This window comes from Hypanus sabinus, chromosome 12 (assembly GCF_030144855.1).
Source record: "Hypanus sabinus isolate sHypSab1 chromosome 12, sHypSab1.hap1, whole genome shotgun sequence".
Classification (NCBI taxonomy): domain Eukaryota; kingdom Metazoa; phylum Chordata; class Chondrichthyes; order Myliobatiformes; family Dasyatidae; genus Hypanus; species Hypanus sabinus.
The window spans coordinates 83,735,572-83,762,004 of NC_082717.1; the positions used below are offsets into that span (position 1 = coordinate 83,735,572).

Below are 26,433 nucleotides of genomic sequence, written 5' to 3' on the forward strand. Positions count from 1 at the left end.
TCGTATGAACATATAAAATCATTGCTACACACCAGTAAGAGGACAAGGTAAGGGCCAGGGACCTCGTACCGGGGCCAGGGCGGTCGCATTCTGGAGAGAGTGACCAACAAAAGTTTGGCTTGAGGGATAGCTTTCAGTAGATCGCAGCTAGGTAGCTGCTCCCTGAGCCCGAATTAGGTCGACTGCGAATATTTTAGCACAGGGTTCCCCATCAACACTCGGTGTGCTGAACAGGTTCAGAGGTGGCGCCCATCTGTCCGCGCTCCGGGCCGGTAGCAACGGCGCTTCCCGCTGGGCAGTTACCAAGGCCAACCAGTGACCCCTGGCGCAAGGGTTAGGCGTCTGATGACCTCGCTTAGGTGATGACCGCGCATGTGTTCAAATTCTACAGTGGGCGTGACAGGGAATGAGGAAAGATGCAGCAGCTGACTCATATCGACAAATCATATCGTTTCCTCGCGGCCCGGTTGTTAGGGACCCCCGACCCAGGGAACCGGGTGGAGGGGGGTGGGGAATGCCATGGCTCATTTATACTGTGTGCCTATGATCTGCTTCATTATACTTGTGGAAATAACAATAAATTTTACTTTGACTTTGCAACCAATCAATCAATGTATCAAAAACGATCCTTCATAGAAGGAAGAGCATATCACTGTAAATATCAACTATTGGCGACAGTCGTGGAAGAAGGGTAAAGTGAACCAGCTGAATCGCCCGCCTGCCCAAGCCCCGATTCCTTTACAAAGATGAAGTTCCTCGGTATGTCGCGCAGTGAAGATGTAAAGGCACGTCGCGGCATGATGACGTTGCGGAGAGGGTATTCACGTGTTCGCCATGGCGTGTCGGGTCGGGAGGCCAGAGCACCGGGCGCCTCCTGAAGTGGTAATGTAGAGGGCAGTGTTGGGGCGGAGGGGAATGTGGAGAGGAGTGGGGGCGGTGGAAGGGGGAGAGGAGAGCGGATGACCGTCTTCCAGTATAGTGAGGGCAGCGCTGTTTGCCCTGGTATTGTCAGGTTGATGGTTTTCTTCCTCATCTCACCGGCATGAACGATAATACCACCCCTCCGGGCAGGTTCATCATTCTGCACACTCCAGTGGTGTCTGTGCTGTTGCTGCAGGCAAGCTGTACTGTACCTCACCGTACTTGTGCAGGTGATGTAAGACAGTTGAATGTGAGAGATTTGCTGTTCACCCCCACCCCACCCTCAATACCATAGTGTAAGGCCAATTATTCTGAAAGCTGCTGCTTTCAAGTGCTGGGCCATCGTGCATTTAAGGATTTCTCGGATACACCCTCTCACTTTGCATAAATGAGTGCCATAGTGTTCAGAATCTATGACTTGTCAACTTTCCTGCCGGGACCGCATGTTGTTTCTCAGAGATGATGTGCTCTTTTGCTGATTTGCCTGGGATCTACTGAGGACCATTTAAGCAACTGCCACAGTTGATGGGTTTACATTTTTTTTTCAGTTTTACAGTGTGGATGAAGCGAGGAAATATACACAGAAGTAAGTATTCTGTTGTCATGTTTGTGCTCTTTCATTATCTTCGGTGTGTAATAAAGTCTAAGTTTTTGTTGCATGCATTATGTTTATTGTTATTTATGAATCATCTTTATTAAGGTTGTTACAGTTTCTCAGCAAAATGATTTGTACATCAGACGTTGATCACATTGGCCTGATTCCTGGCCCACACTGAAGTAATTGATGGAGGCAGATTGGTGTTGGCACGTCCCACGTTCTCTGGTTTGGGAGGGGATATGCAGTACCGTGCAAAAGCCTTAGACACGTATATATAACTGGAGTGCCAAGACTTTTGCACAGTACTGTATTTGTAAACATGGAGCGGAGAGCAAGTTTGTAAGTCTGGTGGGAACAATGGATGTTGGGAATGGCGAGGGTGGAATGCTACGTGAAGGGTGTGGGATAGGTGGCAGAGAAGGAGCGCCAAAGCTGGGGGAAGTTTCAGGTGCAGACACACCCAGCCCTGAGACACCAGGCAAGGTCATTTGATGCCAGTCATTACAGAATGTCTCTCTGGTGCTTCCCGCTCCCTCCCCTTCTCCCAACAATGATCTCTCTCTCTCCCTCCCCCTCCCCCTCCCCCTCCCCCTCCCCCTCCCCCTCCCCCTCCCCCTCCCCCTCCCCCTCCCCCTCCCTCTCCCTCTCTCTCCCTCCCTCTCTCCCCTCCTCTCCCCCCCCCATTTCCACTCTCAGACCACATTGCAGACCCATATTAGAATTATCGCTCATTTATGTCATGAAATTTTTTTTGCTCGCAGGAGTACAGTGCATTTCATAAAATTACTACAGTACAATGCAAAAGTCCTAGGCACAATAGCCCCCCACCCCCAACAGATTTGCTCAATACTGTTTCTAGATCCTACTTCCAAATGGAAGGATGTGTGATGCAGGTTTGACTGTGATATCCTATTTGCTCAGTCTTCGGGCTTCTTCACACGTTTTGGGGATTGACGAGGGCAAACTGGTATTTGGGGAGTGCTTACGGTCCAGTGACCACAATTCCATTAGTTTTAAACTGTAGAACAGATCCACAGTTTAATGTCCAAAGATGGAGCAGAGTGAACTTTGTGGAAATTGAGCTGGGTTTGATTGGATGATTCTCATTAAAGGCAAGTGGTCTAGTTTTTCAGGGCAGCATGTTCCTGTTAGGCACCGTGTTCAGGGAGCCTAGACTGACACACGAGATAATGAGGGACTGGTGAAGAAAAAGAAAGAAGTCTCCATTGTGTTTGGGGTGAATACCATAGTGAATATTAAAAGTTTAAGACCAGAGGGAAAGTTTAAGTTTAAGAAGAGGGAAATTAGGAAGGCAAAAAGAGGATATGAGATGGTTTTGGCAGAATGGGTTAAAGTTTATCTCAAGAGATTTGTCATTTAGCACCAGATCCTTTTTCTTAAGCTATATTTGACAGTAACACTAGGTCACCTTAAAGACCATGAGGTCTCCCTATGTGTGGAGAGGAGGAAGTGAAGGTTTTGTCTGTTTCTCCAGGTGTTTACCAAGGAGAATGTCACGAATCCCAGAGAAGTGAGTGTAGTAAGTAGTGAGGAGTTGGATCATGTGCACATTACAAGGAAAGGCACATTTGCAGCCTTGAAGCACATTAAAGTGGGAAAATCCCCAGTTCTTACAGGAGGCCAGGGAAGAAATTATGGAGGTCCTTGTAGAAATAATTGCTTCATTGTAAGATACTGGCAAAGTTTGTGAAGGCCGGGAAGTGGCTAATGTTATTCCATTGTTAAAGGATAGGCCAGGGAGCCATAGGTTGGTGAAACTGACCTCATTTTTAGAGAAGTTTCTGGAGGGAATTCTGAGGGATAAGAGCTACCATCACTTAGATAGTCAAGACCTAATCAGGATAGTCAGCATGGTTTTTGAGGTCATCTGGACAAATCTTTTGCAATTTTTTTGATGAGGTAACTGAAGGGACAGATGAAGTTAAGACACTGAATGCTGTCTCTTTGGACTTTAATAGGAGCTTTGACGAGGCTGCATGGCAGACTGATCTGGAACATTAAGTTGCATGGGATTCAGTGGGAGTTAGCGATGTGAATTCAGGGCTCGATGATGGGAAGCAGAAGGTGATGGTTGAAGGTCGAATGGGAGTGCACAGTTCACTGAAAGTGGCTATGCAGGTGGACAGGGTGCTGAAGAAAACATCTAGCATTCTGGTCTTCATCAGTCAGGACAATGGGTTAAGGAGAAAAGACATTATGTTACACTAATATAAGCCAATTGGTGAGACTCCATGTATTGTGTTCAGTTTGGTCAGCCTGTTAAAAAAAGACATAGTCAAGTTGGAGAGGGTGCAGAAGAGATCTAGGTGGCCTGAGTTATATTAAAATGCTGAATCTATATTCCTTGGATTGCAGAAGAACAAGAAGTGACCACGTAGAAATTTATAAAATAATGAGGGGTGTCAATAAGCTGGAGGGTCATAGTCTCCTCCCCATGACTGGGGAGTCTGAGAGTACAATGCACTGATACGAGTAAAGAGGGGGGGATTGAGACTTGAGGGTAGTGAATACCTGGAATGAGCTGCCAGAGGGAGAGGTCAAGGTAAGTAATATTGCAGCATTTAAGAGGCATTTGGATAGGTATATGGAGAGTAGGGGCTTGGGTGTTTATTTGTTTATATAATTATTGAGATACAGTGCTGAATCTCCTTATAACCCTTCGAGCCACACTGCCCACCAGTCCCCATTTTAACCACTACCTGATCACCGGGCAGTTTACAATGACCAATTAGTCTACTAACTGGTGTGTCTTTGCACTGTGGGAGGAAACCAGAGCACATGGAAAAAACCCATGCATTCCACGGCAAGGATGTACAGATGACGTTGGAATTGAACCCCAGTCTCCGAAGCCCCAAGCTGTGATTGTGTCACATGAACTGCTGCACTACAGTTGAGGGCTGAATGTGGGTAACTGGGACTGGCAGGGAGGATGCTGTGGTCAGCATGGACCAGGTGACTTTGACTCTTCCTGGTCATGGTCAAGAGTCAGCAATGACTCTTCCTGGTCATGTGGTGGTTATAACATTAAGATGCTAATCAGTGGTGACATTCCAGCAGTAAACTGGTACCAGTCTGTAAGGAATGTTGCTTTCTTGTTTAAACTCTAAACGGGATCATTGGTGTCCATTAAGGGTTGAAACTGGCCCCACCTCATTGCCACTTTATAAACTTGTGGTTTCTTCCCTTCTGCAGCACTCGTATGATTGAAATCCAGGCACAGATGTCAGAGAGAGCGGTTGAACTACTGAATTTACCACAGGATCAACCTTGCTTCCTCTTAGATGTTGGGTATGAAATTTTCATGCAGTCATTGAAAGTACGGTAGAGTCTGACTGGTTAGTTGCCCATGCTTTACTCTAGGTATTGCCTCGTGCATTTTCACAGATTGCATTCAGAATCTGCTTCTGAGGCTCATTCATTACTGGAGATCTGGGAGTAGTGGTGCATGAGTTGCTGAATATAGTTGCCTAATAGTTTCCTCATCACCTGTCAACAGGTGAAAAAAATGGATGTTCATATGGAACAAAATGTTTATTGTGAGTTTTTCTTGGTGAATAGTATTTCAAGTTGAGTGCATTAGATACTGGCTTTGCCTCTTGTAGGACTGGGTTTGATTTCAGCCCAACATGCATGCATAGACTCAATCCAGTTACTATAGTGTGGAGACCGTTCTGCCCATCGAGTGTGCTCCGCCATTCCTTCAAGGCCGATCCCGGATGCCACTCAACCCCACACGCCTGCCTTCTCACCAGTAGGAGCAGAATTAGGCCATTCATCATTTAAGTCCGTGCTGGTGAGGAGGGGCGATCTGGAACACTGGTGATCCCTTCACTCTGATTCTTGTGCGTCACTGCTGTGGGATGGCTGGAAAAAACGACGAGATGTGGATACCTGGAGTGAAATCCAGGGTGATCCCCGTTATGAGTACATTCCGAAGCTGATGTGGGGAGTGTGAAGTCTGAATTAGGAAATATTAATGTCACTTGCACTCCCAAACAGAATAAACAATTCATATTGAAAACCAGCTGCTGAACGTTCTCAGTTGAATTCGTGCTCATTTTGTGAGGAAAGATAATTTTGGAAATGTTTGTCATTTTAGTCCTTAAATTATAGCTCTCTGAAATTGTGTAACAATCTGCACGTGTGCACATCTTTAGAGTGCCAGAAATCCAAGAGTTCCATGTCTTGTCCAAGACTGGGTCAGAGATGTGGTGCCCAGGTGCTTGTTATTGCTCGAAAGATGATGGCATTGAGAATAACATCAGCAAGTTTGCTGGTGATACTAAGCTGGGTGGCAGTGTGACATGTGATGAGGATGTTAGGAGAATTCAGGGTGACTTGGATAGGCTGGGTGAGTGGGCAGATACTTGGCAGATGATGTTTAATGTGAATAAGTGTGAGGTTATTCACTTGGGAGTAAGAACAGGAAGGCAGATTATTATCTGAATGGTGTAGAGTGAGGTAAGGGAGAAATACAAAGAGATCTAGGAGTCCTTGTTCATCAGTCACTGAAGGTGAATGAGCAAGTGCAGCAGGCAGTGAAGAACGCTAATGGAATGTTGGCCTTTATTACAAAGGGAATTGAGTACAAGAGCAAAGAAATCCTCTTGCATTTGTACAGAACCCTGGGGGTGAGACCACACCTGGAGTATTGTGTACAGTTTTGGTCTCCAGGGTTAAGGAAGGACATCCTGGCTGTAGAGGAAGTGCAGCGTAGATTCACCAGGTTAATTCCTGGGATGTCCGGACTGTCTTACGCAGAGAGGGTAGAGAGACTGGGCTTGTACACGCTGGAATTAAGGAGATTGAGAAGGGATCTGATTGAAACATATAAGATTATTAAGGGATTGGACAAGATAGAGGCAGGAAATATGTTCCAGATGCTGGGAGAGTCCAGTACCAGAGGGCATGGTTTGAGAATAAGGGGCAGGTCATTTAGGACAGAGTCAAGGAAGAACTTCTTCTCCCAGAGAGTTGTGGGGGTCTGGAATCCACTGCCTCGGAAGACGGTGGAGGCCAATTCTCTGGATGCTTTCAAGAAGGAGCTAGATAGGTATCTTATGGATAGGGGAATCAAGGGATATGGGGACAAGGCAGGAACCGGGTATTGATAGTGGATGATCAGCCATGATCTCAAAATGGCGGTGCAGGCTCGAAGGGTGGAATGGTCTACTTCTGCACCTATTGTCTGTTGAAAGTGGCTGATGCAGCCATTTCTGTTTGTTTCCCAGGTGTGGATCAGGACTCAGTGGGGATTACCTTTCTGAAGAAGGACATCAGTGGGTTGGTGTCGATATCAGTTCAGCCATGCTGGGTAGGTGACATGACAGTATTACGCAGCTTGGTTGCGGTGAGGCTTTGTGCCACCCATTGCTGGGCTTTCTCTTTTGTCTATTTCTAAGCAGACAGAAACTCCTCCATTTCTACGTTTGGTCTGGTCTCTTGTTGGGCAGATGTCAATTCCACAGTCAGATTTTGGAAAACATCTGTTTAATGATAAGCTGGGTTTATGTTCATGTTTTCTGCTGTTGACCATGTGTCAAGCTTACGCTATCGTAATGTATGGGGGTACCTGATGCAGACACTTACTCTAACATCAACTTCTGTGAGAATATTTAAATGTGCTAACGCTAAACTACCTTAAAGGCACGTGACAGGTTCCACATTTTTAGCCACTTCAGAGTATGCATCTTTCTTTCTTGAAGTGCCTTTTCCTTTGCCCCTTGATTCTGGGGGTGTGGTGTGTTTTTCAGAGCTGGAAGGCTAGCTAATTGTGTAGCGGAGCCCCATTTTAACGATTGCCTACTGCAAAGTAAGAAAATCCTAAGGCCCTGCCCTTTAGGTTGTATAAGTTGGTTCCATTTTATCTGGTAAGCCTGATGCTCTGAAACTGTCCTTGTTGTTTAAAGGAAATAAGATTGAGTTGTTACAGATGGGAAGTTTTCTGAAGGTGATTAGACTCTTAGCATTGGGAAGCAGCTTGTCTTTTTTTTCCTGAGTTCTAATAAAAACTCAAAATTCTGGAAATACTTAGCAGGTCAGGTCACATCTGTGGGAGGAGAAACAGAGTTTAATCTTTATGTCAAAGACCCATAGTCAGAACTGGAGAGTAGAGAAGAAGTTTGTTCAGGCTGCAGGGAGGGTAGGGAGAATGGGACGTCTCTGACCGTGGAGGTAAGCTAAACAAATGATGAATGGGAGCAGGTAGAGAGGGAGAGCATTGACATAAGATGCAGGAACTGTGAAATGCAGAGCAAGAAGACATGCCCAGCAGGTCAGGCTGGGATTGTTCTCCACTCGCAGAGAGAGAGAAAGACAACAGCTGAGCCAAATATCACAGATGGATGATTGAAAGACCAAGAAATCAAGTGTCCAAAAGTAGTAGAATTGAATATTGAGTTGAGAAGGTTGTACCATGCTAGACTGAAGACGCTCCTTGCTTAAATTGGATTCTACAATATACTGAATTTTATATTTTGGGATAACTTGATTTTTTTGGTATCAGTCATTTATGATATTAGCACAGCTCCTCTTTTTTTTTCTTTTCAATTTTCTGGAATTGTGGGGGGGATGTACCCAGACTAATCTGCCAGGCGTACCTTCCTGCTCTCTGTGTCACAGCTCCTGACTGTCTGACCGCTCTCATTCACCTTTTGTCCAGATAAATTGTTTGTCTTCATGGTCACCCAGTTTTACCCCATATGAAATCAACCCGTCCTATCTCCTGGAACTTAATGAACTTTTCCTGTCATTCCTCGTTCTGGTGCATTGACTCTGATTCTCTTTCTGCATATGGTACCCACCCTACCAAGTATGAAGGGTCTCTACTCAGAACTTCGACTGTCCGTTTCCCTCCATGGAGACTGCCTGATCCGCTGAGTTCCTCCAGCTCCTTTGTGTCTTGCTTTCAATACCTATAGCTTCTGTTTCTATTTTATATTTCCTGCATATAAAATTCTTTTAAAATTTTCTTTAATTTTGAGTTCTGTACCCAGCTTTATCAGCCATTTAAATTTTAGAAATGTAGAAGTGGCCTTTGTGAATTGTTTTATCCATCTGTCTCCAGGTTCAGAAGGAATCTTGGTAGTTGCCTCGTTTGTGTAGGAGTAGTGATTGATGTGCCTTAGTCGGAACAGGGTAACATTGGATAATGGCAAGAGAGCGTTTGCTATGGGACGTGTACCAGAGATAGCCAGGTGTACAGGTCTCTTTTAAAAATAAAGAAGTTATGAATAAGGGTATAAAATTGGCTCATGTTGGTTGAGGACATTGAGAGGGTGATAACCAAAATGAATGCAAAAAACAAAATTTAAAAACTGTGTTGCAGGTAATGATGTTGTTATGCACCCCATAACGGGTTAAAAGAACCAGCAGAAATGGAACACAATTGGGGGTCTGGTTTTGCTGTTAACAAAACACTATTTTATTAGTAACTATGTAATATAAAACCAGATAAATCAAACAGGTTAGCAGAATTTATGCATATATAAATGTGGAAATATAAAACCCCGAACTTCTTCAAGCTTAGGTGGTAAGTGATACAGTCTGACGATGGTATAGAAACAAAGTCAGTTCAGTCTGTGATGTTGAGTTGAGTAGAATTGAGGAGAGTGTGAGAGAGGTGATTTGTTATCCAAGTAAGATGATGCCATCAATCTTCCCATTGTCCTCCGAAAGCCTTTTAAAGTCACTGACTGTGACCATGCTAAAGGGTACCGTCTTCACGCGGTAAAGCTATCAACCCAGGCAAGGGTTAAGCACACTGATAGCTTTCCACAGGTTACCCTTTTCCACACAGCGAGCAAAACCCACCCTTTCGTGGGCACTCGAAGCTCATCCAGTGTCTCTGTGTGTCAGAAAAGCCAGCTGACCTTGTATATACCCAAACATGCTGAACACCAGCTGTCCATTACATAGCTCCGCCCTCCCATCAGCATAGCGACTCGAGAGCCGCTCGGTGCCTCTCTGAATCAGTGGCACACATTCTGTCTCTTTTTAAAGGCACAGTGCATAATGAATAAACCTTAGGATCTCGTCACAATGTTAATAAAAAACCAAAATAAACTCATTCAATATTTTTAATTGATATAAAAAGTTAATAAACCTTGGGGAATGATAGGAATGAATTGGTGTATTGAAAGTTGTAAGCAGGTAAATTTAGTTCAGAATGCATATTACGTCTTCAAAGATTGAACAGGCTTGTGGCATTAGACTCTGTTTAATGTTTAAGTGGATGAGAAGTGAGCATAAGTGGGATTTCACAGGATGAGATGTTAAGGATGTGGATCATGAAAAGGTTAGCAGATTTAGACAGGAAGGAGTGGGAAAACTGGGAAATGGTTACTGGATTAGACTGAAAAAACACGCAGAGCTTTAAAGGACTGAATGACCTGTATCTTTGTGCCTCCGTTCCGGATGCTTGCATGAGAGGATTATGTACGGAACTTCTTTTAATGCTACATTTTTAGGAAGGTTAAGGGACCAGTCTGAAAACTAATTCAAATAATCTGTTATTTTTGTGATGATCAATCACGTACTTGAAAATTGCCAGAAGTGATAAGGCTCCCACTCTGTTACTCTTAAGTTCTGCGTTGCCCTTTCCCCTTTACAAGATCATAGATTTATTTTTTTTCCCCTTTTTCCTGATAGATGTTGCACTGGAGAGAGAAGTAGAAGGTGATCTTATTCTAGGAGACATGGGTGCGGGTATGCCATTCCGGCCCGGCAGCTTTGATGGCTGCATCAGGTAAAAGCTTTCATTGCCTCTAGTCATATAGGAGTCCTCTTTCAATTAAGTCTCTTTTATCCCAATAATGCCAACTTCCTTCCTTATAGAGTCTTGTAAAATTCCTTGTAAAATTTATAAGAAACTCATAACAATTTGAGACAAATTTTGTTCCTCATCACTGAAGGATATTAACATGTGACCAAAAGCATTGTCAAAGAGATAATAAATATGGAACAATCAAGGAGGGAATTGCAGAGCTTAAGGCTCAGGTAGTGAAAGATGTGGCTTCCATTAGAACAGCAGTGAAAAAATAAGGCTGTGGGTTAAGCTGGCTGGACTGGGGAAGAATTTAAGGGGAGTTTTGGAGATGGACATGGATGAAATAATGGTAGGTTTGTAAAAGAGTAGGAGTTCATAGCCACCAGACAAAATCTGGTCAGCAAACATAGAGAAGCAGATTATTTTTGATTTTCTACTACGTAACTTTTGTTTGCACCCATGCATTTTGTTACACATCACCCAGACATCAAGTTTGAACACTGCTCTCAGCTGTCTTGTAAGGCAGCAGTTCTAAAATTAAACTTACAGCAATTATGTGCATTTTTCCAGCTTCTCTGCCCTCATTTGACATCATGCCAGTTATCCAAAACATCCCTCAGTGATAGTGTGCATTGAGTTAACTCTCATTTAATCGGAAGCCAGACACTCAATCATAAATATCTGATGGAGTACTGGTAAACTTAAAAGAAAACTGAAGGTAGCAGCAATGACTTTGATGATTTTCTTTTTCTTTCTCTCTTTAGTATTTCTGCTCTTCAGTGGTTGTGCAATGCAGATAAGAAGAGTCATGACCCTCCAAAACGGCTCCACAGATTCTTCAGTTCTCTCTATGCCTGTCTGGTAAGCTTTGGTATGCAAAGCAGTTATAATCCAGGTGTGTAACACACGAGATGCTGGAGGAGCTCAACAGGCCAGGCAGCATCAATGGAAAAGAGTACAGTCGACGTTTTGGGCCGAGACCCTTCGGCAGGACTGGAGAAAAGGAGATGAGGAGTAGATTTAAAAGGTGGAGGAAGGGGAGGGAGAAACACAAGGTGATGGGTGAAACTGGGAGGTGGGGGTGAAGTAAAGAGCTGGGAAGTTGATTGGTAAAAGAGATACGGGGCTGAAGAAGGGGGAGGAGTCATGAAAAGACCATGATTACTCACGTCATACGACACGGTACAGAACGAATGAGTGGGTTCTAGCTTGGAAGGGTCTGTGATCTTTGACGGAAATTATGTAGTTGGGGTTTCATGTGTAGCCTTTTGGAGTGTCTCTCTTGTTACCTCTTGGATATACTGTTATTTACTCTGATTAAAGTGGGAACCAATTATGTTCTATTTTATAATCAGTTTTCTGAACTCATTTGTTTGTTCACCAGGTGCGAGGAGCTCGAGCTGTGTTTCAGTTTTACCCTGAGAATTCTGAGCAGGTAGGTTGTTAAAGCATTCAAACAACGGCACTTAACACTCAACATATGGCATGTGTAGGTCCCACACTCTGGAACTATTTTCCCTAGATCATTGCGCAGAGAATCACGTTGATACCTTTGTGATAATTCAGCATGCCACAGATATTGTAATCCATTTATGTTTTGTGACTGATGCTTTTAAGTGACCATTGACGGTATGTGAACTCATCAAGATTTAATCATTACAGCATATGCTTGGCTTAACACTTGCAAGACATTCTATTAGATTACTGTCGTTTTGGTGCCGTGGTGTTTGGTTGTCTTCTGTTCGGAAGAGTGGTTACCCCGGCTGGCTTTATGGATGGTAACACTGCCCCTTGCCCACCTGCCTAAATGGTCAAAACAACAGAGCTGTTAAACTACAGAAGAGCATCACTCAAAGCAATAAGCAGAATACATACTTTCTTCAAATTGCCTTGAGCATAAGAATATTGGCAACAGGTTCAGTAAAAACTTCCAAAAGGAAATTGTACAGAGGTGAGAGAAGTCCCATGTTTGCAGGGATAAAGTGAAGGAACCACTGGAGTAGGCCAGCTGGGTTGTTCCTTCAGTGAGAAATGGCACCTGCATGAAGTATAATTTAGGTATGTCTGGTTCCCTCATTTTTTTCACCCCTTCCCTTTCTATAACACAGCATGCACCCCAGTACTCAGAGAAAGAATTGAACTACAACCTAAAACTTAGAATGGTGCTTAGCCAATTGGGTGTTTTATTTTATTGCCTGTGAGGCTTAGGAAAAACCTAATGACTTCATGTTGTTTTGAGTCCAGGGTACTTTTGTATGCATTTTAAGCACCTCATCATCATAATGTAGTTAGTTTACTTTTTGCTATGTCCTCTTAAGTGTTTGTAGATTGTGTCTGATGACACAAGCAACAACTGTCACCGATATACAATAATAATTCATGTCAAATCCGAATTTTACTTGACTGCCAGAAGCTTAAAAGTTGGGAAAGCATAGAAACAGGCCCTTCAGTCCACTGAGTCTGTATCAATTCTTAACCACCCACCTAAAATTCACATGTAGTACCACATTCGAGATTAAACCCGGCTCTCTGACTTTGCGAGGTGGTAACTCCAGTAGCTGTCGTGCATTGATTGGCTGAGCCATGTGAACAGCTAAGTCCAGATCCAATGAGAACTCTGTTCTGTGTTAGCTAATCTGATATGGACCAGCAATTCTATGATTGTGAATTGGGAGGATTCCACTAGAAATTGCCATCTTGAAGTCTCCATTACAAGCATATGTGCGTGGTGAAGGAGCGCAATTGGATTGAAGAAAATCAAATTATAGAAAAAATGAACTAAAAACAGAAAATGCTGGAAGCAGTCAATTGGTCAGGCTGTATCTGTAGAAAGTGAAACAATTAACTTTTCACGTCTAGGACTGTTGGCACTGGATCTGAAGGATTAGCTACTTCTCTTTTCCACAGATGCTGCCTGATCTGTTGAGTGTTTCCAGCAGTTGAACGCAGTCCACAGTGATTTCCGTGCAGTTGACATGCCAGAAAAGACTTGCTGATTAGCCAACTGTATATATATAAAAAAAAATTGCTGCATGTTAATGTTGGCATTTTTTAAAAATCCGTAGATGGAGTTGATCACAGCCCAGGCAATGAAGGCTGGTTTCACAGGTGGTGTGGTAGTGGATTACCCCAACAGCAACAAAGCAAAGAAGTGAGTATCAGAGACTTGGACTTGCTAGTGGGACACCGATAGTCAGGGGAACCACTGCAGCTGATATTGTATTCTTGTTCTGTCGTTATTTGTTTCCTTAACAGTTTAACTCTTGGTGTACTGCTGTCAGCATATTTTCCACAGTTGAAAGGGAAAAGAAATGGATCTGACTAAACTTACTGCTTGCTTGACATTGGATATTTGTGAGCAAGACATAAGCTGTTTGTCTCTCATCTTTTGTTGTGAATAACTGCATGGGAGTGTTTTCCTTGCCCATTGTCTCGTTGGTTTTGAATAAAAGGTTGAGCCACATGAACAGCTGGGCTCTGGATCTCATCATTTAAGTTGGATGGTTTGGTGGAAATTAGGGAGAATATTTGTGTTTATTCTGTGCTCAGTGACTGCACTTTAAAATGCATTTTTTCCCCACTTTGTAGCATTTCAGAATGTCTTGCGAATTTGATAAAATGCTGTTCATAAACAAATGTTCTTTTTGCAACTTTTTCTCTTAGATTCTTCTTGTGTCTGTTTGCAGGAGTGTCCGGAAAGCTGCCAAAGGTAACTATTCTATCAGATTTTATTGGGGTTTTAGGGAACTGGTCAAGTTTCATTTTGATAAAAGTCACATACGTGGTTACACAAAGTAGCTTATCGAAAAATAATACCTTAGGACTTCACTCTGAATGCCCGATTACATCCATGATATCTACAGAATTGAAATTGAAAGCACGTGCCCAGAAATATCCCTAGATAGTGCAGTACTGCATATTCGGCCTCAAAGTTTGTCAGACAGCAAAGGAAGTTGTGCTTCAGTATCTTTTATAGGGAGCTTGGGGCGGCACAATAGCATAATGGTTAGCATTACGCTTAATGGTACCAGCAACCCAGTTTAAGTTCCTGCCGCTGTCTGGAAGGAGCCTGTACATTCTCCCCATGACTGCATGGGTTTCTTCTGGGTCCTCTGGTTTTCTCCTACCATCCACAGATGTACCAGTTGGTAGGTCAATTCGTCATTGTGAATTGTCCCTTGATTAGGCTAGGGTTAAATTTTGGGTTGCAGGGCAGCGTGGGCCAAAGGGGCCTATTCTGAACCGTAAATCATTGAATAAATAAAATATAGTTAAATTAACACAGGTGATCATTGGCCTAGCCCTCTTGAAACCCCATTTTATTGGCACCCTTGGCATTGTTGCTGACTTGTCTGTATCTGTGTACTTTTCCAGTAGGAACAACCTTTATGTTGTTTATAAGCTTGGAGTTGCTGAGCACCTTTGTTATCTTTCTTTTCCCTTCTTCTATATCCCAGTCTATTAAGTGTAAGTTACTTGTTCGAAAGAAATCAAACTGGGATTTCAGAAATACTACAGTGGCGGGTGCTCACCACCTTGTTCTCACTCTGTAACAACTCTAGTTGGGGTACATCATTTGAATTTAAAATAAATATTCTGATATCTAAACCCAAGGTATTTTATAAAAATGCTGGAAGGTGTTTCCTGACTTGAATCTGTCAAAAAAAAACCAAGGCTGTGAGCTTGTGCATCCCAGTCAAAGCAGAAATATACCACAAGAAGACACTAATGGTCAAATACCATATGTAATCCACATTAAAACTCTGCCACGGGCTTTCCCAAGCCTGTCTACAAAAGAAAGAGGGTTGGGCATGGGGCTTGCAACCCCATCCCATAAAAACACCGTGCTACAGAAGCTCCAAAGACTTCATCCCCAGGAGAGGATGGAGCAAGAAGATGTGCTACACCTGGGGACAACTTGAAAGATTAGCCCAGGATAGAGGACTCTGGCAAGCTGCTTCTGGCAGCCCTTGCCCTAGTAGAGGGTGATGTGCCATTCGGTCATCTCTGGGATTTGAGTCTGATGAAGGCATGGACAAGAGCTGTTATCAACTGCTGAAAGAACAAACTCAACAAGGAGGTGGCTCCATGCGGTGTGGAGAATTGGGGTGCCCACCAGGTGATTATCATAACCAAGCACACTTGATAAGCTCCTGGATAAGTTGGTGGCAAGTTAATCAGTTACACTTGTTTGGTGGAAGGGAAGGCCATGCTGAGTCTTTTCAAGTTGAAGCAGTGTATTGAGACAGCAATGCACAAAATTCTGGAGTTGCCCGGCAAGTCAGGCAGCATCTGTGGAAGAGAATACAGTAAGTATTTTGGGCTGAGATCCTTCATCAGGTCTTGGCCCAAAGTATTGACTGTTTCTTCCCTGCTGTAGATGCTGCCTGATCTGCTGAGTTCCTCCAGCATTATGGTTGTACTGCCCAAGATTTCCAGCATCTGCACAACCTCTTGAATTATTGAGTCAGAGCATTGGTATCTTGACTGTTGTTGCTGAGAATTGTTCTTTCTCATTTGTGATGTCAGTCAAGTTGAACACAGTTGATGTGCATACCCCACCACCGGCACTCTCATCCATCTGGCTGAACTTGCTCTCACCCCAAACAACTTCTCTTTTAATTCTACTCACTTCCTCCACATCAAAGTTGGAGCCATGGGCACACATAGGTGCCAGCTATGCCTGTCTTTTCATTGTGTAGAACAGTCCCTGTTTCCACCTTGTACCACTCCCCAAATCTCACCCCGTTGCTGGTGCTTCCCTCGCTCCTGCAGAGCATCAGTCTTGTCACCTTTGCCACTACTACCATATTCTCAAATTCACATGGACTGTTTCTTAAACTGCTCTCTTTTCTGTATCTTTCTCTCTCTGGTATTTACTGTCCCCACTCCCTCCTTCTGAACCTCCTCTGGCCCATCCCATTTTCATTCCCTTCAGATATTCACTATGAGTGGGTTTATTAACTCGCTCAGCCACCTAAATTATTCCTTTTCCCACTCTGTTCCTTGGAAGAATGCCATGCCTTTCCCCTTGTTTCATCTCTGCTACATTTGCTCTTAAGACAAAGCCTTCCATTCTAGGAAATCTGAATTGACCTCCTTTTTCAGGAATTGTGGCTTCCCTTTCTACTGTGGTTGACAGAGCCCTCTTTCACATCTGCTCTGTTTCGTAGATTTTTGCTCCCTTTCTAGTGCCTTACAGACAGACCAGAGATTAACTAGTCCTCACCTCTCACCCTACTAGCCTCTGCATTTGGACTGTTCTTCGTCATTTCTGCTAGCAGCACTGAGGTCCCACTGAGCCACACCTTCCCCACCCCTCCTCTTTCTACCTTTTACAAGGACTGCTCCCTCTGACTCCCTCATCTGCTCATACCTCCCCGCTGACCCCTCCCTAGCCCTCAGCACTTTTCCCCTACCATTGTAAGAACTGAAGTACTGTCTCTGCACCACCTCCCTCGGTATTATCCATGGCCTAAATGGTCCTTCCAGGGGAGGCAAAGGTTCACGTGGACCTCCTCCAACCTTGTCTGTTGTCTTTGGACTTCTGTATGAAATGGACATGGATTCCCGTGAGAATCACGCTGAGATTGTATTTTGTTCTCTCATTTCATGCTTAGGGCCTTGGAGCGGAGCAGGAAGAGGACATGAAGAGCCACGTGCAGTTTACAAATGCCAGGTATGATCTTTACACTTGGGGGAGATTGTTGATGCATAATAGTCAGCATCACTAAATCCACTAAGGTGTTAACGCATTGAATGACCTGTCCTGGGCCCAGAATGTAGATAGAATCATAAGGATAAGGAAAGCATGCCAGCTTCTTTACTTTCTTTGGAGGTTTAGGAGGTTCAACATGTTAACAAACTCTAACCTTCTACAGAGTTTCTGTTGAAAGGATCCTGACTGGTTACATCTGATACAGCAATGCAAATGAGGGGAGCGTAACAAACTGCACAGAATAAGAGGGCTCAGCTCAATCCCCCCCTTTCCTGTACCTCTCCCCTTCCCCCACCATTGGTTTTGCCTACCTGAGGTGCTGCCTTAAGAAGACTGCATCTACAATCAAAGATCCCCACCTTCTTGAACCATGCCATCCTCTCACAGCTGCCATTGGGCGGGAGATATAGGAGCCTGAAGTCCCATTCTACTTGATTCAAGACAACTACTTCCCTTCAACAATTCAGCTTTTGAAACAAGCTGCACAGCTCTAATAACCACCTCTTCGACAGCTTTTCACAATGGAGTTTTGAAAAACTAACTGTTTTTTTGGGGTAAAAATTGTGTATAATTTGTTCTTCTGTTCTGAATGCCGATTATTTGATCCACTATCCCTGTGACCCTGCTGTAGCTAAGATTTTCTTTCTGTGCATGTGTATGCTTGTGAAAATTACAGTAAACTCGACTAAGAGATTGAGAAGGAATATTTACTTTGCGTACTGACGTGGAGCTTAAGGAGATTGAGGTGGGTAGAGAGTCGGAGGTGACTAGCTTAGACATGTTTAAGGAGGGACTAGATTGGTACATGGTGTTAAGATGTGACGTGTTGTAAGATATAGCTTAAAAAGTACAGTAAAAAACAAACTGTTGGAAGAACTCAAGCTGAGCAGCATCTATGGGGATGGGGTAAGGAGGAGTTGTTGATGTTTCAGGTGGAGACCCTGCCTCAGGACTGAGTGTGGAGAGGGAAGTTAACCAGTTTAAAGAGAAGGGGTTCCAGTGTCTGCAGGTTCTTGTGTGACCATTAAACAAATAGGTGTTTAATAGTCTTAGTACATATAAAAGCTTATGTCAGAATGTGTATCACTACCTCAGTATAACAGAATAATAGTTTAATGGTAGGGTTTTGTTGAAATAGTTTCACTATTATCTCAGTGTGGACATTGCAGTAGGTTGAGAAGCAAAGCACGATAGTTGAGTCAAGCCACTTTTATAGTCATGTTGCAGGTCTGGTGAGGGGCAGGACCCGTGAAAAACTTGCAACAGCATCGCAGGCACGTGGGTTCAGACAACACACAGAACATCAAATACATAAGCGAAGAGAGAAAAAGAGTGCAAAACAAGACATTAGTGTGTGTAAAGAGAGAGAAAGTCTGTGGTTATCAAGAGGCGGTCAGTAGTGTTCCATTACCGAGGAAGGATTAGGATTGTGCAGGTTGTTTCAAGAAACTGATGGTTACAGGAAAGTGGCTATTCCTAAACTTACACACACAAAGTGCTGGAGGAACTCAGAAGGTCAGGCAGCATCTGTGGAAATGAATAAACAGTCGACGTTTGAGGCTGAGACCCTTCTTCAGAACTCCCTAAGATTGATTGTGTGTGACTTTGGGCTTGTGTACACACTACCAGACAGCATCAGAAATTATGTGAATTGCAAAGGCAGCCCTGAAAACAGGAAAACATTTAAAACTTGCAGACTGTGGAAGAGAATGCGCTGACACTTGAAACAACATATCACCAGCTAAAGGGTATTAATTGACCACAAGGAATGCGCTGATAAAGAATGGTACCAAATAACCATTAAGTTAGGACGTGAAGAACAAGGGAGGGATTAAAGGCCTTATTATTGGAGCCAGGGGTTTGTGGCAAAGGCTGAGCCTGGTTATGTTGCTGAACATGTCTGGGAAATTGGGAACCTGGAAAACAACAAATGGGAGAGAGATGCACGATCGAATGAGGAGATGGACCAGGACACTGTACGTTACTATGTAAGATCAAAGGGAAGAATGCATTTAAATTTAATAGGGAAAGAGGCAATAGGACATAGCAGGAGGAAGAGAAGCTGCACTAAGATCATTCTGCGCGTGCGCCTCCTAGATAGGAGGGGCACACTGTGGTCATTGTAGTTACTAATTGTAGCTCAATTAATAAATCTTGCTCATTTCCAATTGACCTGTACCCATAGTGGAAAATTCTAGTCACAAATCGGTTTAATTGAACGTTGGAACTAAGAAAACTTGTATTTGCAAAGTTCTGGACTTGTGGCTTTCCAATTATTTGCAAGGTGTGGGGCAATTCTGAACCAGTCACGTAATTGACCTTTTAAACTAAACTTCTGATGAAAAACCAGTTCCTTTTGGACACCAAGCACATCCCTGATTTCCTAATCACTGTAATAACAGAATATTGCATGATCCTGTGTGAGTTTCACTTTAACTAAAGCCTGGCAGCACCATGACTCTTCATGTGCCCAAGATTACAGCCTAGACAGCTAAGTCAGTCTGTCGTATGTGCTGTGTAAATTTGTCACTCTGATTTGAAATACCGAGGAAGAAGATAAAGAGTTTTGCTTCTCTACATACAGGGATTCACTGCTAGACAGAATGGGAGAGAGCAGAGTCTGTGTATTTAATTATTACTGGAATGCTTTGACGTATATAAAAGCTGTATTTTAAAAAGAATTACAATAAATTTATACAACACACACAAAATGCAGGCCAGGCAGCATCTATAAGGAGAAGCACTGACGACGTTTCGGGCCGAGACCCTTCGTCAGGACTGACTGAAGGAAAAGATACTAAGAGATTATCTCGGCGTCTCGACCCAAAACGTCGACAGTGCTTCTCCTTATAGATGTTATAGATGCTGCCTGGCCTGCTGCATTCCACCAGCATTTTGTGTGTGTTGTTTGAATTTCCAGCATCTGCAGACTTCCTCATGTTTGCACAGTAAATTTATAGAACATTTTGAAGCAACTCATGCATGCATGTAATGATTACTGCTTGTAGGTATCTCACATTAAGGCAGGAGGGTTGCAGTCTCTCTGTCTTTCACTGAGAAACCAATAATAATTGAGGAATGTCGTTGTGACAGCTGAAAGCTGCTGGCTGCTGCATTTTCCTGCCTCTTACAACTTGTGAGTTTGCTGCATAAATAAAATGTGATGCTCCTTTGCAGATTCCCTAGCTTAGGAGGAAATCGTCAGCATGCAAACTACATGGAATATGCCTGTCCCCATCACCTTTGGTGATGGGCAAGGCAATAAGCAGCCTTCATAGTGTAGATTGGTCCTCAGATCATGTCAAGAAACTCTTTCCAAACAAACGGGGCCCCGGATCAGAGGGTCACAGTTTGTTTTCAAGGAGTGGCTGTAACACCAGCTCCCAGATCTCCAGTGACGTATGGACAGTAATAATAGGGGTGGGGTGGTCTCTTCCCTCGTCACCGTCGATAATCCCTGTAGGAAGCTCTTAACTGAGATAGGATTGTGTACATTTATCAGGTGATCCACTGATACTCCATCATGAAGCACATCGTTTCAGACAGGCTTACACCCCACACAGAAATTTGACGTGGCTGCCTGTGGTTGGCGGCTTTGTTAAAGGCAGATTTCATCCTTTTGATGGCTCATGTACAAGGAAAAGCCATTTGGACAAATCAGTGAAGAAGAGTCACCTGTCAGACTATTCCAGCATGAATCAGTACCTTCACGGAAGGGATTGAGTAGGTAGTTGTTTTAGTGGGTTCCAGACTCTGAATATCCTGGGCTGATCTCACGCCTCAGTGTCTTGCTCAGACAGGAAGGGAATACCCTTGGAACAGGAAGGTGTGTGATCGGGAGGGAAGAAGTAACCTGTTTCACAATCCTTACCGTAGTCCATTGATTTCTACTGGAAGGTTGATGCATAGTTAATCTACCGGTGGATTGCAGTGCGATCTGCTGCAATAACCAGCAGATGAGGCTGTTGTCCAGATAGCAAGGCTCATAGTTCATGTGAATTCAGTGTGCTGGGACACTGCACACGTGCCCCATGATTACCGTAATTTTTGTGGATGGGAGGAAAAATCTAGGAAACCAAGGAGGCATTGCAGAGGGATCTTGAATTAGATACTGATTGTATCCAGTGGTGACAAACTCATTTCTAATTTGAACATCCATTATAAGACTGTAAGACAAATGAAGTTAGCCTTGTAGAGGATTGGATTTATCCGCCAACACCTTATGTTCCAACTGGCTTTCAGCAGCTTGAGTTAAAGGTCAGCAGTATGGCTGACAGCTGGCAGGAGCTAGAGAACCAATGGCAGCCACTGCAGCTGCTGATGGAGGACGGGGAACATGGTCTTTCATATTTCCATTGTCATCACATCTGGGACATGCTTGCCTTGAGCCCCCTTCTTCAGGACCTGCAAACTTAGTTCATGAACACTTGATTGGAGGAATATATTAGGGAAGGCGTAAACCTAGTCCTTGGAGAGAAAATGGGCAACAAGCGAACAGCTGATAAGTAACCATGCTTTTAAAACAACCTCAAAAGGAGTTCACTCAAGCCTTGGCTTGATTCCAGTAATTTTGAACAAAGTCTTCTTCTGCAGATTGAGATTTAAGAACATGAAGGGGAAATCTGTGAAGGGAAGCAGGGACTGGATTCTGGAGAAGAAGGAGCGGCGAAGGCGTCAAGGAAGGTGAGGGGCTTGTGGGCCGAGCCATTTCTGTGAGTAATGAGAATCATGGTGAAAACTTATCCCTGGCAGTCTTCGTATGTCCCTGTACCCTTGTGCCTGCACTGACTGTGCATGGTTCTGTTCGTTGCTGCAAGCAGGCTGCTCTATCACACAGTGAAACTGCGTCTGTTTTTTTTTCTGCCACTGCCTTGGTATGGATTTCAAAATTGAACAACATCAGTATAAGTGTGCGTGTTTCAGCATTGTTATGTGCCCTGAGATACAGCGCAAAGGCAAATAAAAATTCTTCCCATTGAAGCACAAGCATTCAAAATCCCTTTTGAGCAAATTTTTTTTTATCCTGTTTGTTGCTGTCCGGAGGAGGCAGTGAGATATGATGGAATAGGTTTCTTCCACAGAGGAGAATGGAAGTTACCTTTATCTGTTGGAGTTGGCAGCTCCCAAGAGTCATGGGAGTAGATATGAGCTTGTCCTGTCTTTTTTTTCTTTGAATCAATTAAAGTGGAGCAAAGTATGAGGCTGTTCAGCTAGCCATATTTGTGTAAGTGTCATTTGTATTTGGCACTCCATTCTAATGCTTTTCATGTACTTTTAACTTCTACACTATTTCAGTTCTTAAGTTGGAAAGATAGTGAAATGTATTTTTTCCACGCAGTGAAGAACCAGTTTAAAGATCTCTAAGGTGGGGAGTCTTTTAACTGCTTTTTCCTTTTCCCTCTGCAGGACGGTTCGAAGTGACACCAAGTACACCGGAAGGAAGAGGAAGGCTCGATTTTAGGAAGGCAGTGGCCGAGAGTTTAATTTGGTTACAGCGTGCAGAGCCCCACGAGATGTTCACTCGACATGTACCTCTAGTGGTTAATAACCACGCCAACCCTTTTACCAGGGAGTGGCTTCTCCATTTTGCAGATCTCAAAAAGGGACTGACTAGCTTTGCAAATAATGAACAGTCTGAACGAAGCCTGCTCCCTCTTTCACCTCAGTGCCTTTTGATGGAGAGGGTCTCAGAATGGTTCCGTATCCCAAACTGTCCAGATCTTGCCTGGATATCAAAAGGCTGAGCACATTGAAGCCTGCACCACATCACACTATTGATCCTGATCTTGCACAAGGAGAAGTATTACTATCTTCCAACTCTCAATGCTGAAGATAGATTTTAATTCCCAGTGATAAACCTCATTAAATTATAGGATGTAGGCCAACATAAATCTTTAAAAAAATGTACTTTATTGATTGCTTGTAGTTATAAGATGAATGTTTTAATCTGATTTATGAAGTCTCTGCTGAATTAAATATTGTTTTTTGTCCAAGACCAAAATACTGTACAGTACTTTATTTTCCCAGTCCTGATTCATGTACCTGTAAATATTCCTGTCGTTAATGGGACATTGCTGAAAGGGCAGGAATAACAGCCCAGTGATGCTGTTTGTCAGAGTTCAGTTAAATGATAGCTGTGAGTAAAGTTAAAATATTAGAATTATCAAATGGATTGAACTTGTGCAATTATCTCTGAACAGTTGGGAGATTAGATAGCAAATGGCCAGGCACACATTGCTGAAAAATAGGCAACAATAAAAGGAGGTTCTGACTTTTCTGATATTGTGCCGTGTGAAAGATAACAGACGGAAAATTTAATGCATCCAGGAAGACATCTTAGGAAATACATAGCATTCTCCAATGAGAAGTGCCACCTCTGTATGTAACACTAAGGATCAAAGATTAGTTCATTCCTTAAAAAAAGATTGTAAAAGGGTCTAGCAGTGGGGAGGCATTCTGGTGGTGGTGATTATATCCTGTATCCATTGTCAGAAGTTCTCAGTTTATGAAGGGGGCAACTTTACTAAGGTGCAGAGGCGAGCATTAGAGAGTGGTGTTTATGTCGTCGATGCAAAATATTGGATCAAAATGAGGAAGTGAGTTTGACAGTTTTGAAGGCAGTTTGATGGTCAGCTTCAGTGTCCACCAGGACAGAATTACAGAGTCTGAGCATCATTTTCCAATCCTCTTCAATTGTGAGCGTGGCCTTAGACTAGTGCTAAAGTTGTATTGTTTCGAAGGGTGGGAGGGGAGGACAGAACAAGTGAAGGCGGGACAGCCCAGCCCTCAGTACTGGGTACTTCTTGCAGAGCAGCTTTTATTATCATTTGTAAAGATGTACATCATGCAAGGACATTCATTGGGGATTAGAGGGGCAGCCCCGTCAGCTAACCTGATTAGAATTTTGGACAAGGTAATGAAGATTATTTAATGCAAATGTCTAAAGTAGCAATAAAGGTAGTGAAGATGAAAGGATACTTTAGTTGTTAAACTCTGCAGAACCACACTTTAGGTGAAAATCTTTCCTCATCTCAGTGTCTGACTGTCCATTTTTAAATATTGTCCATTGGACTCTTGCATAAAGAGGCATGTTCTTGTGCCTGAGGATGAGTGCTGGACTGAGGGATTGTGAAACTGCCCCTCATTAATGATCATTTCAAAATAATCACAAATTAAAGTTTGATTGTAACTTTTTAATTATTTACTCATTTACATTTTTGAACATTTTATAAAATATTCAGAAATAAAAATGCATCAGAATTATCAAAAGCTAGAAACTGCATTAGTGACATTTGCTGACACAGCATTTCTCACAACCTCTTTGGGATTGATTTAATCATTCAGCAGAAAATCTTAAATAGCAGTAAACCTTGAGTTCAAACATCAAAGAGTAAAAACCCGACACCACTGATCAGAGGTCAATGCAGTCAGAGACTGAAGTACTGTACATGAACAATCAGAAGGAAACATTCTGCAATCTGATGTTTCCTTTCTTCCAAAACAAAAGAAAACTTGACCAACAGTTAGAGACCTCTCCTTATAATGGAAGTTCTGTTAAATGGTCTATGACCCACCAATTGTGAAAAAGCTAAACCAAGAGCTTTCTCCTAAAGAATCAGAGCTATCCATGCAATAAGTACTCACTATACAAGTTGTTCCTCACATTCCCTCCCATCTTTGGTTCTCCACTTTAAATCTCTGGCTACACACACAAAATGCTGGTGGAACGCAGCAGGTCAGGCAGCATCTAGGAAGAAGCACTGTCGATGTTTCGGGCTGAGACCCTTCATCAGGACTAACTGAAAGGAAAGATAGTAAGAGATTTGCAAGTAGGAGGGGGAGGGGAAAATGCGAAATGATAGAAGACCGGAGGGGGTGGGGTGAAGCTGAGAGCGGGAAAGGTGATTGGCAAAAGGGATACAGAACGAGAGAAGGGAAAGGATCATGGGACGGGAGGCCTAGGGGGAAAGAAAGGGGGAGGGGAGCACCAGAGGGAGATGGAGAACAGGCAGAGAGATGGGCAGAAAAAGAAAAAAAAGGAAGGGGGGAAAGCTATATCAGATGGGGTAAGGGGAGGAGGGGCATTAACGGACGTTAAATCTCTGGCTGCTGGCTTTTGGCAATGGGAACAGAGACATTACTCATTTACTCAGTATACCTCCAATAATGTGTAAATCCACTTCAAGAACCTCAGTTTTCCATTGTCACTCTTCCATGGAACCAGTCTAGTACTTACCCTTTACCACATCTCCAGCACTCCATTCCCCACCTAAAATACTGTGAGCAGAATTAGATTCAGAGAGCTGGTGTGACCTTACCAGTGTTTCAATTAACACATGGTGCCATCCAAATGATTCAACACATCATGTCCAAAACAAAAGTCCTGACAAGATAAACTGGCCAGAAATAAAGCAAACATGGGAGAAAAGCTATGTTGGCAGTATTAACATTACGCTACAATCTCTTAAAAAGCAGTATTAAAACGCTGAATGCTTTTATTTGAAGACACTGACCAACTAGTTAAAATTGGACAGTGTAGTAAAGCTGTGCCAAATTTTAATATACTTTGTAGTATACTAAATACATTGTAGTATTTCCTCAGGTGACCAGAAGCACACTGCTGGCACTGAACTTGGCATTTTCCTACAAACATTCAATGCAAGTGTTCTATGGGAGGATAACTGATTTGCTTGTTAGGGTCACATATACCAAGATGTGAATACATATTCTGTTGTTCCTCCTCGGAGACAAGTGGACTGGGTGCAGTCTTTGTGCAATTCAGCAGCTGAAATTCTTTGGTGAAACAGAATTCAATCTGGCCCAGTGTTTGAATTGACGCTCCCTGTGGTTGGGGAAGTAGAGTGAAAAAAGAAAAGGAAGTTAAACTATTGAATTACAACTCATACTTCCTAGATATAGGAAATTCACTATAGTGAAGTATTTTTAAAATCAGAACTTTTATCATTTCTAGTCAATTTTTTTTTTCAAACAAGGAATTACAGGTCTAAGTCCTTAGAGTGTAAATCACTGTTTAACCTTAATTCCCAGATATGGAGAGATTAATGATTGCTGTATACTGATGATTCCAGCATAATCTCTTGGCAATCCTATCGACAGAAGTGACCTATTGCTTCTGGTACAGGAATAACCTCTCAACACAAACTGATTTTATTGTTCTGGGTGGACAAGGTGTAAATGCAGACTTGTATTAGACCATAAGACAGGAGAAGAATTAAGCCATTTGGTCCATTAAGTCTGCTCCACCATTCCATTAAGGCTAATATATTATCCCTCTCAAACTCACTCTCCTGCCTTCTCCCTATAACTTTAGAAGCCCTTACAAATCGAGAACCTATCCACCTCTGCTGTAAATATATCCAATGACTTGGTCTCCACAGCTGGGTGTGG

The 26,433-nt window shown here is 43.1% G+C and overlaps 2 protein-coding genes across 8 annotated transcripts in view; one reads left to right on the forward strand and one right to left on the reverse strand.

Moving 5' to 3' along the window:
• The first annotated feature begins 510 nt into the window (after nt 1–510).
• bud23 (BUD23 rRNA methyltransferase and ribosome maturation factor) lies at nt 511–23,026 on the forward strand. Its single transcript, XM_059986309.1, has 12 exons — nt 511–882; nt 1,470–1,507; nt 4,733–4,828; nt 6,772–6,854; nt 10,190–10,286; nt 11,072–11,168; nt 11,692–11,742; nt 13,373–13,458; nt 13,971–14,016; nt 16,928–16,986; nt 21,619–21,708; nt 22,432–23,026. Exons 1-12 carry the CDS (start codon nt 835–837, stop codon nt 22,484–22,486), a joined length of 846 nt encoding a protein of 281 aa, XP_059842292.1. The 5' UTR covers nt 511–834; the 3' UTR covers nt 22,487–23,026.
• Nucleotides 23,027–24,191: 1,165 nt separating this feature from the next.
• LOC132403066 (ribonuclease T2-like) overlaps nt 24,192–26,433 on the reverse strand; it is a 34,706-nt gene continuing 32,464 nt past the window's right edge. For all 7 annotated transcript variants that reach the window (XM_059986313.1, XM_059986311.1, XM_059986314.1 and 4 more), the window contains one exon: nt 24,192–25,867. In XM_059986313.1, the coding sequence (XP_059842296.1) occupies nt 25,679–25,867 (189 nt within the window). In that variant the 3' untranslated portion in view covers nt 24,192–25,678. The remainder of the gene's footprint in view (nt 25,868–26,433) is intronic.

Bases quoted from the DNA above. Each gene is read 5' to 3' on its own strand.
- bud23 (XM_059986309.1), top strand. From the start codon at position 835: ATGGCGTGTCGGGTCGGGAGGCCAGAGCACCGGGCGCCTCCTGAAGTG. The intron at 1,508-4,732 runs GTAAGTATTCTG...TCCCTTCTGCAG, and splicing joins GCGAGGAAATATACACAGAA to CACTCGTATGATTGAAATCC. The intron at 11,743-13,372 runs GTAGGTTGTTAA...AAAAATCCGTAG, and splicing joins ACCCTGAGAATTCTGAGCAG to ATGGAGTTGATCACAGCCCA.